At 32.9% G+C, this 16102-nt stretch overlaps 1 protein-coding gene across 6 annotated transcripts; it reads left to right on the forward strand.

The window, feature by feature from the left end:
• Positions 1 to 5866: 5866 nt before the first annotated feature.
• Positions 5867 to 14904, forward strand: LOC132618587 (neutral ceramidase 2-like). 6 transcript variants are annotated; one of them, XM_060333616.1, is made up of 10 exons: positions 5867 to 6004; positions 8188 to 8589; positions 9296 to 9504; positions 10438 to 10782; positions 11170 to 11434; positions 11550 to 11820; positions 12312 to 12437; positions 13145 to 13208; positions 13324 to 13493; positions 14087 to 14904. In XM_060333616.1, the coding sequence occupies exons 2-10, from the start codon at positions 8240 to 8242 to the stop codon at positions 14633 to 14635; spliced, it is 2349 nt and encodes a 782-aa protein (XP_060189599.1). In that variant the 5' UTR covers positions 5867 to 6004; positions 8188 to 8239; the 3' UTR covers positions 14636 to 14904. The 6 variants fall into 6 exon arrangements, with proteins under 6 accessions (XP_060189599.1, XP_060189598.1, XP_060189600.1 ...); XM_060333615.1 differs by lacking the exon at positions 5867 to 6004 and adding an exon at positions 6011 to 6147; XM_060333617.1 differs by lacking the exon at positions 5867 to 6004 and adding an exon at positions 6095 to 6220.
• The last annotated feature ends 1198 nt before the right edge of the window (positions 14905 to 16102 follow it).

Here is a 16102-nt window from a genome sequence, read left to right on the forward strand (position 1 = left end):
ACTCATTGATAACTGGTAGAACCAGTTTTTGTTCTCTACTATTGTGATGCCAAAATTATAAGTATAATCTGCATCATTCTCCAAAGCTGCCATCTTCTTTCTGTAACGGTCTTCATTGTTCTTTCTACGAAAGAATTATGCAAAATACATACAGTTAGTTGATATGAAAATAAATGACTGATATTTATATTAAACAGTAAATGTATCTACAAAATTTACATGAAGAACATACTTATTTTCATGCCGGACAAGCAGCCCTTTGCGAATCCACTCCAAGTATTTATCAAAAAGCTCTGTGTCGACTGGGCCAGTGATTGGATCTTCCGCGAATGGATGCTTCTTCTTAAAAATGAAGACAGTGATGTGTTTTGAACCAGCTGAAAATATTCCTCAATCTCACTGATGGTCGACACAATATTCCTATAAGTAAGACGGTCCTGCAAAAATATCGTACTTAAATAAGTCAGATACAAAAATACCAAATATTTAAAAAAAAAAAATCATGTATTTGAACTTATGTTTATTTTAATATACATAGGTTGAAAATACATAATTATGTTCAGATACATGTGGTTATACATTTGTAAATGACTAGTAATCTGATTGACATAGGTTCAGATACATGTATCTGATTGACATATGTTCAGATACATGTGGATATACACTTATTTTCATGTATATTGAGCCTATGAATAATTTCATATACATAGGTTCAAATACATAATTTCATATACATAGTTCAAATACATAATTATGCTCCAGATACATGTGGATATACATTTGAAAAAAACTCACAATCTGATTGACAGTTCAGTATTTTTTATCAAAATAAATAATTATGATTCAAAAACATGTTGAAAAGTACGTTGTCTTAATTTGAACATCCATGTAATTTTGCATTAAAAATAATGAGTGCAAATTACCTCTGACTCGTCATCATTGAACATGCCAGTCATGAGATCTTTAAAGTGTGGAGTCCCGTCTATAGTTTTCCAGTTGAACATTCTGGGAATACGATCTCCATTTTTTACTGTCAAATTTGGGTAAACGTTGGAGCAGCACTAGTATAGCCATGCTTGCATAGCAAACGGAAAACCACGAAGGCAATAATACTGTTTTGTCTTATCCATCTTATGGTGAATACTTCTGACCAAATCATCAAACGCTTCCTTTCCCCATGTATAGTCTACGTACCGCCCACTCTCTACCAAGTCAAAATGGAACCTTGGAATGACTACATTGTTTTTCTCACCGGATAGGATGTATGTATGGATAAAATACAGTAATGCAATCTTTATAGCATCTCCGTCTGCATCATCGTCAACGCCCCAATTCTGATCCTCAAAGCATTCAAGCAATTCACCCTTTTTCACACTTTTGTTGGAACCCCCAAAATATGTATCCAACAGTCTGTTTTTCTTAGAGTTAACAACAATTTCTTCCCCAAAACACTTCAACCCAGTCATTAATGCAAAATCGAAAAGCTGGAACGTCAATTCGAAACCATTAACATCAATAACAAAGGCAGTAGGGGTACTTTTTTTCAGCTCTCTAACCATAAAACACCTGAACATCTGTGGTTGAACTTCACAATGCTGCATGTCGAGGTATTTCCCAAATATAGTCTCGAAAAAAAGTTCAAACTGTCTATCCGTAAGCTTGTCCTTCAATTATTTTTTAACTTTCGGGTTCATGTAAGAAGCATATTGTATTGCATGACTGGGAGGATATTGGACAAAGAATTTAACATCCTGTATAAATACAAGTAGTTAATTAAAAAGAAGACACAACAAATATATGTATACGAATATCATATGAAACTGATGAAGAAAATTAGAGTGAACCATACATAACTACAACAAATATGTACACAAATAATGAAATAACCATGTGTACATTAAAAAATATATGATTCTCAGTTCATCACCCTTTTCAGATACACAGTAAAATTCCAATAATATGTGGTTCTCAATTCATCAATTTTCTAAATACACCACATACATTGAAGATGGTTCCAGGTTCTTCAATTTTTCAAATTCAAATACATGATTCTCAGTTCAACAACCTTTTCAAATACTCAGCAAATTTCCAAATATGTGATTCCCAGTTCATCAATTTTCCAATTTTCCAAATACATAACATAAGATACACAGAAAAAAAATATGATTCTCAGTTCCTCAATTTTCTAAATACATAACATACATTCAAAAAATACGAAAAAAATAACACTCTTCATCAATACATAACATATATCAAATACATTCATCAATACATAACATACATCATTACAGATCATACATCAATACATAACATACATCAAAAATATTCGGAAGTTCAAAAATACCTGCTTCATCGCTGGGTCAAACTCTTCCTCTTCTCCAGCTTCATGTTGTACGACTTTTTTCCTCTTCATCTCTTTTCCGGTATCTATTTTCTTTGTTGATTTTGTGACTACCGGTTTTTTAGGCCTTTTCATGTGGGAAGGATCATGCTTATTTTTTGTCCTTCTTTCAGCAATGATTCTCTTAGCCGAACCTGCAACAACATCATGTTGTTGTTGAGAAATCCCCAAATCAAAAGAAGGATAACCAAAATTTTGAAGAGTAGAATGTGTACCTCGAGTAACCATGTTTGATTTTGTTCCGTCTACCATTAATGTATAAGCATTTAACTTCCACTTGCTTGAAACCCTAGCAATTTAATAATTCAATTGACTTGAATTTGGTGGAAAGAAAAAGACTAAAATATGAAAATACACTATTAGAGCAAGAAAAAATCTAAAGAAATATACATTCCCCAAAAATCACGGAAGAATCTTTTGCTAATGTTGATCGTGAAGGAGGTAATGGAGAAACAAACGGTGAAAATTAATGAAGAATGAGAGAGAAATCAAGTTGAATAATGATGTATCCGTTAAACTTGGGATATGGGAATATGGTAGCGTCTAATACGGTCAGTTACTGAGTGTATTTAACTGTGTATATTTACCAATAACTGTAATTTACTGATGTAGTTATAGATGGTAAATAAAAAAAGTAAATTAGTTACTAAATATAAATAAATAAAATGGTAGTTATTATCATTAAATATGTCTTATAAGAAGCTATAACCAGTAAAAATTCTAAATAACAATAACATACCCAGTATAATCTCATAAGTGGGCCTGAGAAGAGTGATGTGTACGTAGACTTTATCCCTGCCTAGTGAAGACAGAAAAACTGTTTCCAAAAGACTCTCAGCTCAAGTAAAACAATTCAGAACATATTTAAAAAGAAAAATACAACAATAAAGATGAGTTAGAGTGTTAGACAATTACCATACAATTAAAAGGGTATCAATATAAAAGGACCACCACACTTTAGTCATCCTTTAGAATTTAATATCCCATACCTCCAATTCGGGAGAAGTAATAGATCTCCCCACAATCCCATGTTTTGTACTGGCCCTATCATAGCCTTGTGACTTGTGAGGCTGGTTGGTCTGCTAATACATGTACCACTGTGCTATAGTGATACTATAGCATCTACTATCTGTCCCAAATATTCTTTTTTAGTTAGTTTTAAAAATAATATATTTTCTATTTTTAATAACAATTTATTATTATTATTTTTTATTCTTAATAAAATGATTTATAGGTACAAAAATTTTCAGACTTACTTCAGATTATAATTTTTGCTCAAATTTCATTCTTGATCAAATATTTTTACATCAACTAAGACGAAGGTTGTGATAAGTTTTTTTACGTCATAACGGTAACTATTATTTTTTCGCGAGTTTTGCACTATAACTATTAGTTATCTTTTTTATAGCTGAATTATTACCATTTATGTGTTAAAAACAACGGGTAGTTTGAGTATGTGTTTTTGACCATTAACTTAATAAATTAACTAAAAGAAAAAGGTATTGTGAGTAAATTGAAAAAGATAAAAAAATAATAATTAAAAACACTGATGTAATACACGTGATACATTTAATAAAAGCACCATCATCTTCCTCCCCAAAATTTCCATCCAAAAACCCCACATTCACGGCAACCATAAAAAAATTCTTAAAACTTCTAAAGTCCAACGATGTACAATTAGTGAGATTTCCATTTTTTATTGACAAAATTGTAAAATTTTCTAGAACATTGAGCATACGACAGGTTTCAATAAAACACGTCACCAATATTTGCATACGTGGGTCCCACCACCCTCAATTAAGGAAGTGTGGTGTTGAATTACCAATCGGAAACATCGTTTTTGTAAAGTATCTATTCCTCCCTGCCAATTTAGTTGTCTTGCTTTTGGTTTTAGTTTGTCCGCTTTTCTTTCTACATTTAGCCCCCGTTTGGCCATAAAAATTATTCACTTTTTTTCTGATTTTTTTTTTCACTTTTTTTCAGAATTAGCATTTGTTATGAAAATTTCGAATACAATTTCCGGAATATCAAAAACTCTAAAAACTTTTTTTTTAAAATTTTTTTTCACTTTTTTACAACTACGTTTTACCAAAAATTACAATTTTAAAAACTATGGTCAAACACAACTCCAACTCCTACTCCAACTTCAAAATTCCAAAAAAAAGTGATTTTTTTTTTGGTATCTATGGACAAACGGGGCCTTAGTAAGTTATCCAATTTCAATATTTTACTGACAAATAAGATCACATGATTTAAATAACTACATGCTTCTTTAATTTAAATTATATATATATTTTTTAATTTCTTAAATTTTGTGTCTACTCAATTAAAAAGATAAAAAGATAATAGTAAAATACACACATGATCAAGTAGAATCTTTTTATGAGTTTTTTACCTAAACTATCAGGTGTTTGTGTTTCATGCATGAATTATCACTAACTATTTATCAAAACACACCTAAACTATTAAGTGTTTGCATTTCCTACTAAACTAAACCAATTATTTATCAAAACGTTTTTTATTATTATCTCTTTTTTTTTTAAATAATAATTTCTAATTAGTTCCTTTAATTATCCGTGTGGGGTATCATTTGATACTATTTTTAAACAAAAAAAAGAGAGTGTACATTACCCACTATCAAATGCTAATAGAGTTATGTTTCTATAAAATAGTTGGTGATAGTCTAGATAAAAAATATAAAAACATCTATACTTCAAATAGAAAACTCAAAAAAAAAAAATGTAATACTTCATTCTTGATTTGACAATTATACCAAAAAAGATTAAAAACATTAAGTGATATTGAATTGTTAAAACTTAAAACAATCGTCTTCTTCCCCAAAATCCTTATCCAATTCACAGCCACTATTAATAATTCCTTAAAAGTCACAGATTTGAAAAATTGCATATTCCAAAACTCACTTATAATAACACTGATCCTTTTACTTTTACTATTTTGAGAATTATTAATACTGATATTTCCAATCCTTTGCCATATTGTTCAAGATAAAATTGTAGTAGCAAAATTTCTAACAACATTTCAGAGGTGGGTCCCACTAGCAAATGTAGATATGGGTCCCAATTAAGGAAGTGTAGTGTTTAAGGTGCCGTTTGGCCATAAAAATTATTCATTTTTTTCTTAATTTTTTTTTCACTTTTTTCAGAATTAGCGTTTGGCCATGAAAGTTCCGAATACAATTTGAAGTTGTATTTCGGAATACCAAAAACTCAAATTTTTTTTTTAATTTTTTTTCCACTTTTTTACAATTACATTTCATCAAAAACTATAGCCAAACACAACTCTAACTCTAAAATTTCAAAAAAAGTGATTTCTTTTTTGTATCTATGGACAAATGGGGCCTAAGTGTGGTTGGTCGATTTCAATTTATTTGTTTTACTTTTTTTTTTTTAATTTTAACTTCCAACTTGGACATGTTTAAAATGGCATTCAACGTATCTTTAATTTAAAAATATAAAATTTAAAAGTATTTTTTTAATTTCTTAAAACTCAGTGTTAAATTAAAATTAGACAAAAGGACAAGTTGAAGTGAATGTATTTTTCACACGTAAGCAGGAAAAATGAAGCTTCGTATTGTAATAATTTGTAAGTTGATACTTCACTCCGCCGCAACATACCTTACTGATTTGTTTTTTTGTTTTAAAATTGGTTTTATATATTTCATTATTGAGGGGTAGTTGATTCAACAAGAAATCAAGAATTACTATTATTAGCACAATTTTACTCAGGTTATTTTTTCCAAATTTAGTAACTTTTTTAGCTCACCTTTAATTTGGGGTTTATGTTTTTGAGGTTTTTAAGGTAAATCCAGAATTTTAATATGATGGCTTCAATCTTTATGTTCAATTAAGTATGTAAAGTTTGAATCTTTAAAATTTTGGTTGTATTTCATTATTGAGGAGTAGTTGATTCAACAAGAATTACTATTATTAGCACAATTTTACTCAGGTTATTTTTTCCAAATTTAGTAACTTTTTTAGCTCACCTTTAATTTAGGGTTTATGTTTTTTGAGTTTTTATCTTCCTAATAATTACTTATTCACCTTTAAAGTTTGAATTCTTTAAAATACTTAGTATTTAAAGTTTTAATCTTTTAAAATACTTGGTATTTAAAGTTTGAATCTTTAAAATTTTGATTGCAATTTGTTTTATGGATTCTGAATTGGCATTGAATTTATAGCTCATTTTAGTTATTGGATTCGCAATTAAATATTTATACATATTTAATGGATTTATTTAAAGTTTGAATCTTTAATATTTTTTTTTTTTTGGGTAAAGATAATCTTCCTAACTACTTGTTCATAGCTAACTGCTTAGTGTAAAGTTTTGATTATTTTTGCTTATCTTTGAAGTTTATGGATTCATAATTTGTCATGGAACCCATAGCTGCTATTTGTATTTAAAGTTTGAATCTTTAAAGTGTTACTTCTATTTTACCTTGTCATTTTTTTTTTTTTTTAAATCTTTAGAAGTTTGATTGCAATTCATTTTTATGGGTTTCGATTTGCTATCGAATTCGTAGTTCATTTTAGTTATTTGGTTCGCAGTTAAATTTATATACACATATTTAATGGATTACCTACTATAGATACAGGATCTGAGTAGAGGTTATTTGGTTGCTCCACTCTGCTGCAGTTAATATTTAAAGTTTGATTCTTTACAATTTTCTTGGTAAAATTTTGCTTATTCATGTGTTGAAAACTTGAAATATTGAATGTTTTGGTTTTTTTTTTAATCTTCCTATCTACTTGTTCATCACTAACAGATTTGTTTATACTCATTTAATGAATTTCCTAATACAAATACAGAATCTAAGGAAAAGTTACTGGATTTGTTTGAACCTGTAGCTCTGTCTCCGTTTCGAGAATTTCCCAATATAGATCATTAGCTGCAATTAGTATTTAAAGTTTGAATCTTTAAGATTTTTGTATATATCTCATTGTCGAGGACTAGTTGATTCAAGTATAATTGTTTAGCACAATTTTATGTACCTCTTACTCAAGTTCTTTTCTAATTTGGTAACTTTTTTAGCTTACCTTTAACTTAGGGTTTATGTTTTTTATTTATTTTTTATTTTTTATTTCTTATCTTCCTATCTACTTGTTTTCGCTAATGGGTTGGGGTTAGTTAAAGCTAGAAACTGCTTAGCGTAAAAATTTGCTTATTTTGTTGATTTTAGAGGATTTCCTATTTGTTGAGCTGATATAGCTGCAATTAGTATTTAAAGTTCAAATCTTTAAAATTTTGGTTGCAATTCATTTAGTTATTGGTTTTGGATAGATTATTTGTACATATTAAATGTATTTTTTTTTAAACACAAATACAGGGTTTGAACCGAAGTTATTTGGTTCTGCAGGACCCGAAATTACCACTGTGGCTGCCCCTACTTGGAGGATTTCCCATTCGTTGAGCTGACATAGATCTTTAGCTGCAATTAGTATTTAAATTTTGAATCTTTGAAACTTTGTTTGTAATTTTTTATGCACCTCTTACTCAGGTTCTTTTCGCGATTCGGTAACTTTTAAGCTCACGTTTAACTTAGGGTTTATATTTTTGGGTTTTTTATCCACCTAGTTACCTGTTCATACTAAAAGGTGGATTGATTGGGGTTAGCTTAAGGCTAGAAACTGCTTAGTGAAAGTTCTGGTTATTTTTGTTGATGTTAGAGGATTTCTTATTTGTTGAGCTTATATATATCTTTAGTAGCTGCAATTAGTATCTAAAGTTTGAGTCTTTAAAATTTTGTTTGTAATTCCTTTTCTATATAGGAGGATGTGTTCAACTGATTAAGCTGCAAGACAGCGCCTCGTTGATAACTTGATGGGATTATTATCTGTTTGTCTCAAAGGTGAGGTTGGGAGTTCTATAGGGATGATTTGGTTGGCTCTGTTGCTGTTATTAGTATCACAAGGGAATGGCAAAGGAGGAGTTGAAGCTTCCGATTACTTAATCGGGCTTGGAAGCTATGATATAACTGGGCCGGCTGCTGATGTAAACATGATGGGATATGCTAACATGGAACAGATTGCATCGGGCCTTCACTTCAGATTGCGAGCTCGTACGTTCATTGTGGCTGAACCTCAGGGGAAGCGAGTTGCTTTTGTGAACCTTGATGCTTGCATGGCCTCGCAGCTTGTAACCATCAAAGTTCTTGAGAGATTGAAGGCTAGGTACTCCTACTCTCCTTAATATGGTTTATTTAGAGCCCCTTTTTGTTCGCTGATTGTAAATAGCTGATAAACTGTAAGTGCTGAAACTAATTTCATAAATAAGCAGTTACATATTTGAAAAGAAGTGTTGAAACTGCTAATAAGCAATTGATGTGTTTGGTAAAAAAAGTGTTGATAAGCTGTTCTTTTGTTAGAATGACTAAAATACCCTTAGAATTTTTGCCCCCCAAAAAAATATAAATTTAAAAGTATCCTTGTAAAAAAAAAAAAAGGAGGAATGATGGATACAAAGTGAAGAGGAAGCTAGGAATTTTGTTTTGGGAAAAAAATTAGAAAAACTTTTAAAAGATAATATAGTAAAATACTTGGTCAAACCAAAAGTGCTTATAAGCTGAAAAACCATAAGTTGGGGATGATCAACTTATGACTTTTGGCTGATTTAAATTATAAGCACTTTGGCGTTTACCAAACTCCAAACACGTAGATAGGCTAAAAAGTGCTTATAAGATAGGTTTGATCAGCTTATAAACTTAGTGATAGGTTTGATCAGCTTATAAACTTAGCCAAACACCCTCTTATTTCCAAATGAATCTGTCAAGGACTCAAGTATGATAAGATGCAAAACCTTCTTGTTATGTTAACTAGATTTAGGTTCATGCTTGATGGTGTAATAAGCTAAATTTTGCGTTAACTGCTGCTTTTCCAGGTATGGGGATCTTTACACAGAACAAAATGTTGCTATTAGTGGGATTCACACCCATGCTGGCCCTGGTGGTTATCTACAATACGTTACTTATATCGTAACATCTCTTGGTTTTGTCCGTCAATCATTTGATGCTGTAGTTAATGGGATCGAGCAAAGTATCATACAAGCTCATGAAAACCTCCGACCTGGATCAATATTTGTTAATAAAGGTAGGAGGCTGATGATATCTTCTGTATCTTTTGCTTGACAATGATACAAAGGATTGCAATCTTTAGTTTTCCTCTATGTCCAGCTGTCCTGTTAGATCTTTACAATTGTTCATTATGTGTCTTTTTTTTTTTCTCCGATGGTTGGTGCCTGTCCTCTTGTATAGCCTGTTTGGCCAAGCTTCTCCAAGGCTAAAAGTGTCTTTTTTTTTCAAAGTTGAGGTGTTTGGCCAAGCTTTAGGAGAAGAGAAAGTGCTTCTGAGTAGAAGCAGAAGCTGTTTTTGAGAAGCTGTTTTTGAGAAGCTGGAAAAAGTTGCTCCAACTTTTCTGAAAAACACTTTTAAGAAAATACACTTAGATGCACTTTTCAAAAGCTTGGTCTAACACTAATTGCTGCTCAAAAGTGCTTTTCACTGTTTTTCACCAATATTACTTTTCAAATTAATTAGCCAAACATCAACTTTTTTTCACCAAAAGTACTTTTTTGAAAAGCACTTTCTTTTCAAAATAAGCTGATTTTAGAAGCTTGGCCAAACAGGCTATTAGTTGCTTACTACGTTCTGTTTATGGCCTTATATAACGGTATTGCTAACTGCTCTCAGAGAAAATATTTTGGGGGAACTTACTAGTTACCTGCTTGAATTTGCTCCCCAATTTTTAGTCTTTTGCTTTGATCTTTTTCATCTGGGGTTTATTTATTTCTATATTATTGTTATTTTTGTTACTAGTATCACCAAATCAGCTTTTTTGAATGTTGTTGCTTGCATTTGAGTAAATTGCTCAAATACTGGTGTCTCTGCTTCTGCTTGTGCTCTTTTCTAGTTACAGTAAATAAGAAAAAAAAAACTATATATTCGACAGAAGGAACTTTGGTCTTGGGTAATTAACAAGTTCATCTTAGCATCAGACTAACTGAGTTTTGGTTGTCATCAACAGGGGAGCTACTGGATGCTGGCGTGAGTCGTAGCCCTAGTGCTTATTTGAATAACCCTGCTGGAGAACGTAGTAAATATAAGTACAATGTTGACAAAGAAATGACCCTTTTAAAGTTTGTTGATGATGAATGGGGTCCAGTAGGCAGCTTTAATTGGTTTGCAACTCATGGAACTTCTATGAGTCGAACTAACTCTTTGATTAGTGGGGACAACAAAGGAGCTGCTGCACGGTTTATGGAAGACTGGTTCGATCAGAAAAATACTGGAACACCACACCTTAATATATCTAAAGCGAGAGAACTTCCCCGAAGAGTCTCAAACATCATACCAACTGTACGTGGAAAGCGTAAGTGATTTTCTCCTTTTCCATATTACTAATTATCTCAGTCGAGCCAAAGTGCTGGTTGTTTGTTAATAGTAGATTGTACCTAGATCGATGAATTGGATTTGTTTTTCTTTAAAACCTATTTATTATATGATTTAACATTAACTTTTGACTTGTTTGACATGAGCTATTCTTCATAAAATATTAGTCAAATATGGCCACATGTTCCAATTTCTAATCGCTAGAGTTCTTCTCTGGACCTTTCACTTTCTGTTTGGGAAAAACAGAATATAATGAAAATAAGAGAAAGCTCAGAGGATAATAGTAATATATTGCTTGCTGAAAGTTGAGAAAAACAATTGTTTCATAACGAAAGACACTTGTTAATCAGATTGTAACTAAATGCAGATCATGAGCTACTAGAACTTGCTGCTTCTTTCCAGTCTTCTCCAGGTAAGCCAGTCACCAGGTTGATGAGCGTGGCCAGACGTGTCAGAAGTGCTTTAAGGTTGGCTGATAGGCCGAGATTTGTTTCTGCTTTTTGTCAAACCAACTGTGGTGATGTCAGTCCCAATGTGCTCGGTGCGTTCTGCACAGACACAGGGCTTCCTTGTGACTTCAATCATAGTACATGCGGTGGAAAGAACGAGCTATGTTATGGTCGAGGACCAGGGTACACATTATAGTCTATTACTTTGGTTTAGGCACATTTCCATCTTTGTGAGTACTATTTGGAGAAATGAATTTGGGTAGTTTGATTCATAACATCATCCTTTGCTTGGTGACAGATATCCAGATGAATTTGAGAGTACACGCATCATTGGAGAGAGACAATTTAAAAAAGCCGTGGAGCTTTTCGATAAAGCAACAGAGCAAGTAAAAGGCAAAGTTGACTCTCGTCACACCTATGTGGACTTCTCCAAACTTGAGGTTACAGTTCCAAAAGAGGGCGGTAGTACTGAAACGGTTAAAACCTGTCCTGCTGCAATGGGGTTTGCATTTGCTGCTGGTACAACTGATGGACCTGGAGCATTTGATTTTAAGCAAGGAGATGACCAGGTATTAAAAAGGGATAATAGTACTTTTGGTTCCTAGGTTATTGGTAAATTTTGCTTTTGGTCCTTGTGATATATGACTCAACATATTTAACTTTCAATTAGTTAAAACATGTGTTTCTGGTCCCTTCATGTGGTAAATATGTTATATTTGACTATTTATATAGTACTACTACTACATGACCATCAAATATAGGGTACCAATACAAACTTAACATAACACATGAGTAATTATGTAATAGAACGACTAATAATTATGATAAATTTGTGAATATTCACAAGTAAAGGGATCAGAAGTGCACAATTCAATTAATTTGAAGGTTTAATGTGCTTAGTTCGATATCATGAGGACTAAATCAGAATTTATCAATAACTGAGGGACCAAAAATGATATTAATTCCCTATTAAAAAGAACTCTCTTGTTTATTTGACCAATATCAATCAGAGTGAATGAAGTGATTTTATGTTTGCTCATCTTACTGGAAAAATCTTCAGGGAAATGCTTTTTGGAGGTTGGTGCGAAACTTGCTTAAAACACCAGGCGAAGAACAAAAAAAGTGTCAACTTCCCAAGCCCATTTTGCTCGATACTGGTGAAATGAAGCTGCCTTATGATTGGGCGGTAAATAGCTTTCTTGCTCTGTCACATCTAAAATATTTCCACACGGAGAGGATCTCTAGCAACAAATGATTATGTGTTCTTCTTCCTCAAGTTTCTATCGGTAGAATGCTTGTGTACTTGTGATATCAGGCTAAAAGGAATACTATCTTTTTGTTAAGAAGAGTTTCCTATTGCGATATTCGGAATCTCAAATGTGTTAAAATACTTTGGCACAATATAACACAATGTTGCTTAATCTAGTGTTCTCATTTCAAAATTTGAGGGCAAAAGTTAGAAATTTGATTATTATTCTACCACTATACCAGTTGACAAGTAAGCCTCTACACCTTTAAATCCATAGGTTTTGTTATCAAGCTTTACTATTTTTCATCTCACTTTAACCCTATGATGTACTTTAACCTTATGCACGTCAACCGGAAACAGCCTCTCTACCTCTCACAAGGTAGGGGTAAGGTCTGCGTACAACCTGCTGTCTCCAGACCCCACTGATAAGATCACACTGGCCATGTTGTTGTTGTTGTACTTTAACCAAATGCTGGCCAAATTCTTGTCATATGATTCATTTTTCTGGCCAAATTCTTGTCATACCTGGTTTTTGTGGCTTCAACATGTAAAAGCCTAATCTAATTGCATACTTAGAAGCATTCAACAAGATTTCCTGTTTATAATGTTCAATGATTGATTCCTTTGTCTTTTCTTTTTGGCAGCCTTCAATACTTCCTCTTCAGATTCTAAGAATAGGGCAGCTGGTCATTCTCAGTGTACCTGGAGGTATCAATCAAGACTTATGATCTCTTTTATTTCTAGTGATTTTTAATGCAGTGGTAGATTCTGAGATGTCTTCTTCTTACACTTTACATAAATCTTCCTGTTTTGTTCACAATAGAATTCACTACCATGGCGGGTAGACGTCTGCGAGATGCCGTGAAGATGGTGCTTACGAGTGGGGGTACCAAGGAGTTCGATAGCAATATTCATGTTGTGATAGCTGGGTTGACTAATACATATTCACAATATATAACCACCTTTGAGGAGTACCAGATACAGAGATATGAGGTCAGTTAATTAGAAAATATAGTGCATTAGTTATAATATAAATGTGCCGAGAAGTCCTTTATACTCATTGTACATCCCTCTTTTTGATCCAATTTCCAGAATCAGGAAACAGAAAGAAAGGGTAAGGTTCTAAAGACAGTTATTCTATTACAAGTATCTAGTTCTCCCAAGATAGTGTGTGACAATAAAGACCGACTTAAATGGTATCAACTACAATGAGGTTAAATATAAGGAAAATGAATTCTCTTGTGTGGGCAATAGAAAGTCTATGATTCTCATCTCAACCTAAGAGCTAAATTATATGGTACACTCCTCTAACTACACCTTAATGTTTTACAAATTAAAATCCTGGTTCGTCTTTTTAGTTGCAATCACTCTGCTGCTAGCTTATCCAACACCCCCCCCCCCCCCCCCCCCCGGTTAACTATTAATTTGCTTTGTTAGCAATTCCCAAACTTTGTTTTTCTGCTTGTCTGAAAACTTAAATCTCTTTTGTCATGTTAATGTCAATTAGTTGTCTCTTGGAGCATTTTCAAATGTGTAATAAGTTGCTCTACTATGATCTTAAATTACTTTTGGTGAAATTCTTTTAGGGTGCCTCTACACTCTATGGTCCGCATACGCTTAGCGCTTACATCCAACAGTTCAAGAAACTAGCAACTGCTCTTATCACAGGAAAGACCTTGCAAGCGGGCCCTCAGCCCCCCGATATGCTCGAAAAGCAGATAAGCTTGTTGCCACCTGTCATAATGGATGCCACCCCACTCGGTTCCAAATTCGGGGACTTAATCACAGACGTTCCTCAAAGTTCCACGTTCAAGAAGGGTGACCTTGTCTCGGTTTCTTTCCATTCAGCATGCCCGAGAAATGATCTCATGACCGAGGGTACATTTGCCCTTGTCGAGATTCTTCAAGGAAAGGACAATTGGGTTCCCGCTTATGATGATGACGATTTTAGCCTTCGGTTTATATGGTCGAGACCGGCTAAACTCAGCACTCGAAGTGAGGCGAAGATCGAGTGGAGAATACCGGAATCAGCTGCTTCAGGTGTATACAGAATCAGACACTTTGGTGCTGCAAAGGCTCTTTTTGGTTCAGTTAAGCATTTTGAAGGTTCATCTAGTGCTTTTGTGGTTGCCTGAAAAGAACCTTGATGACTTTTGAGACTTCATCAGTTCATCCCAATTATGTGGTTTTACATATTTTATACCTAAAGAGATAAGTGCAAGGCTACCACGCTGCTAGTTGTCTTGTTTATAATATGAATATTAATTTTAAAAATATTTATTTCTACTGTCTATTATTATTCTTACTCTCTTTTTTGTAATATTGTTAGCTTATTCTTCATACCTGATGTTGAGAATATAATTAAATAGTAAAAGTGTGTTTTTTCTAACCGTTTAAACTTTTAGATGAGATTGTCACATACTTGAACATGATATCATAGCCAGGTTTATCCTAATTCATTGTTTACCCGATGTTGGGCCCCATCTTATATTATCCATGGCTCTAGATGTCCAGTATTGCGCGTATGGGATTATTGATTCTCCCACATCGGTTGTGGGTGAGTATTTGGTCTTGGGCGAACCTAGCTCTTGAGGGTTGTGTTAGACACAAAATTCATTTTTTTACACCTGACATAATGAAATGACGAAAAATGACATTTAAAAGTTATATTCATCAAAACAATACAATACAATTAATACAATATGATACATTATGAAACGATACGTAACAACCATCCATCCAAACAAGTTGTTAGTCTTCATTTTCACTAGTCTTCGATTCCTCAAATCTTTAAAACTAAAATTCCAAGCCAAACACCTTAAATTAGAAAATCCATTCGTCCAACAATAAACCAAACAAGCCCAAGAAGGTCAGGTAGGGGCAAATCTGGATTTGAAGTTTGAGTTCCTATAATAATTTTAAGTTATTATACAATAATAATTGGGTTCACAATCAAATACTTGTAAATGTCAATGAATATTGGGAAATATATTAATACATATACATTGGTATGAGCAAAAACTACTGGATTTTCGTAAACTCGTACGTAACTAACAGACCAAATCCGTTACCCAGTGAGTGTACTGATAACAGAAAAAATAACGGGAAAGCTATCGTGCTATGCCATAACTCGTGAGTATATCGTGCCAAGTCCCCTGTACCGTGGTCATTTGATTTCTAAACTCTAAGTGGTCGTTTGGTTTGAGGTATAAAATGGGTTATGCCAGTACTAATTTTTATATCACGTTTGGTATAAGGTATAAATTTATTCCGGGATTATTTTATACCTTGTACCAAACGTGGTATAAAAATTAGTGCTGGAATAACTCAATTTATACCTTCTTAACCCACTTATACTGGGATTATTTTATACCATCTTTCAGATGGTATAAAATAATACCAATTGATGGGATAAATTAGTCCCGGGATTGTAATCCCGGGACTATTTTGACTAGCAACGAAACGACCAAAATATAGAAATGATCATCCCTTTGAATAACAGGCTAATAAAGAAAAAGTATCAATGACAGACGAGTATTTCTCTAACACAACCATAAAAACGTTCAAATCATCTTATTTTATTCTTCGATGGTGACTGCAAA

The sequence above is a fragment of the Lycium barbarum genome, chromosome 11, assembly GCF_019175385.1.
Source record: "Lycium barbarum isolate Lr01 chromosome 11, ASM1917538v2, whole genome shotgun sequence".
NCBI lineage: Eukaryota > Viridiplantae > Streptophyta > Magnoliopsida > Solanales > Solanaceae > Lycium > Lycium barbarum.

Coding starts and splice junctions, on each gene's coding strand:
- LOC132618587 (XM_060333616.1), top strand. CDS start 8,240: ATGGGATTATTATCTGTTTGTCTCAAAGGTGAGGTTGGGAGTTCTATA. Junction 8,590..9,295: donor CTTGAGAGATTGAAGGCTAG/GTACTCCTACTC, acceptor CTGCTTTTCCAG/GTATGGGGATCTTTACACAG. Junction 13,494..14,086: donor ACCAGATACAGAGATATGAG/GTCAGTTAATTA, acceptor AAATTCTTTTAG/GGTGCCTCTACACTCTATGG.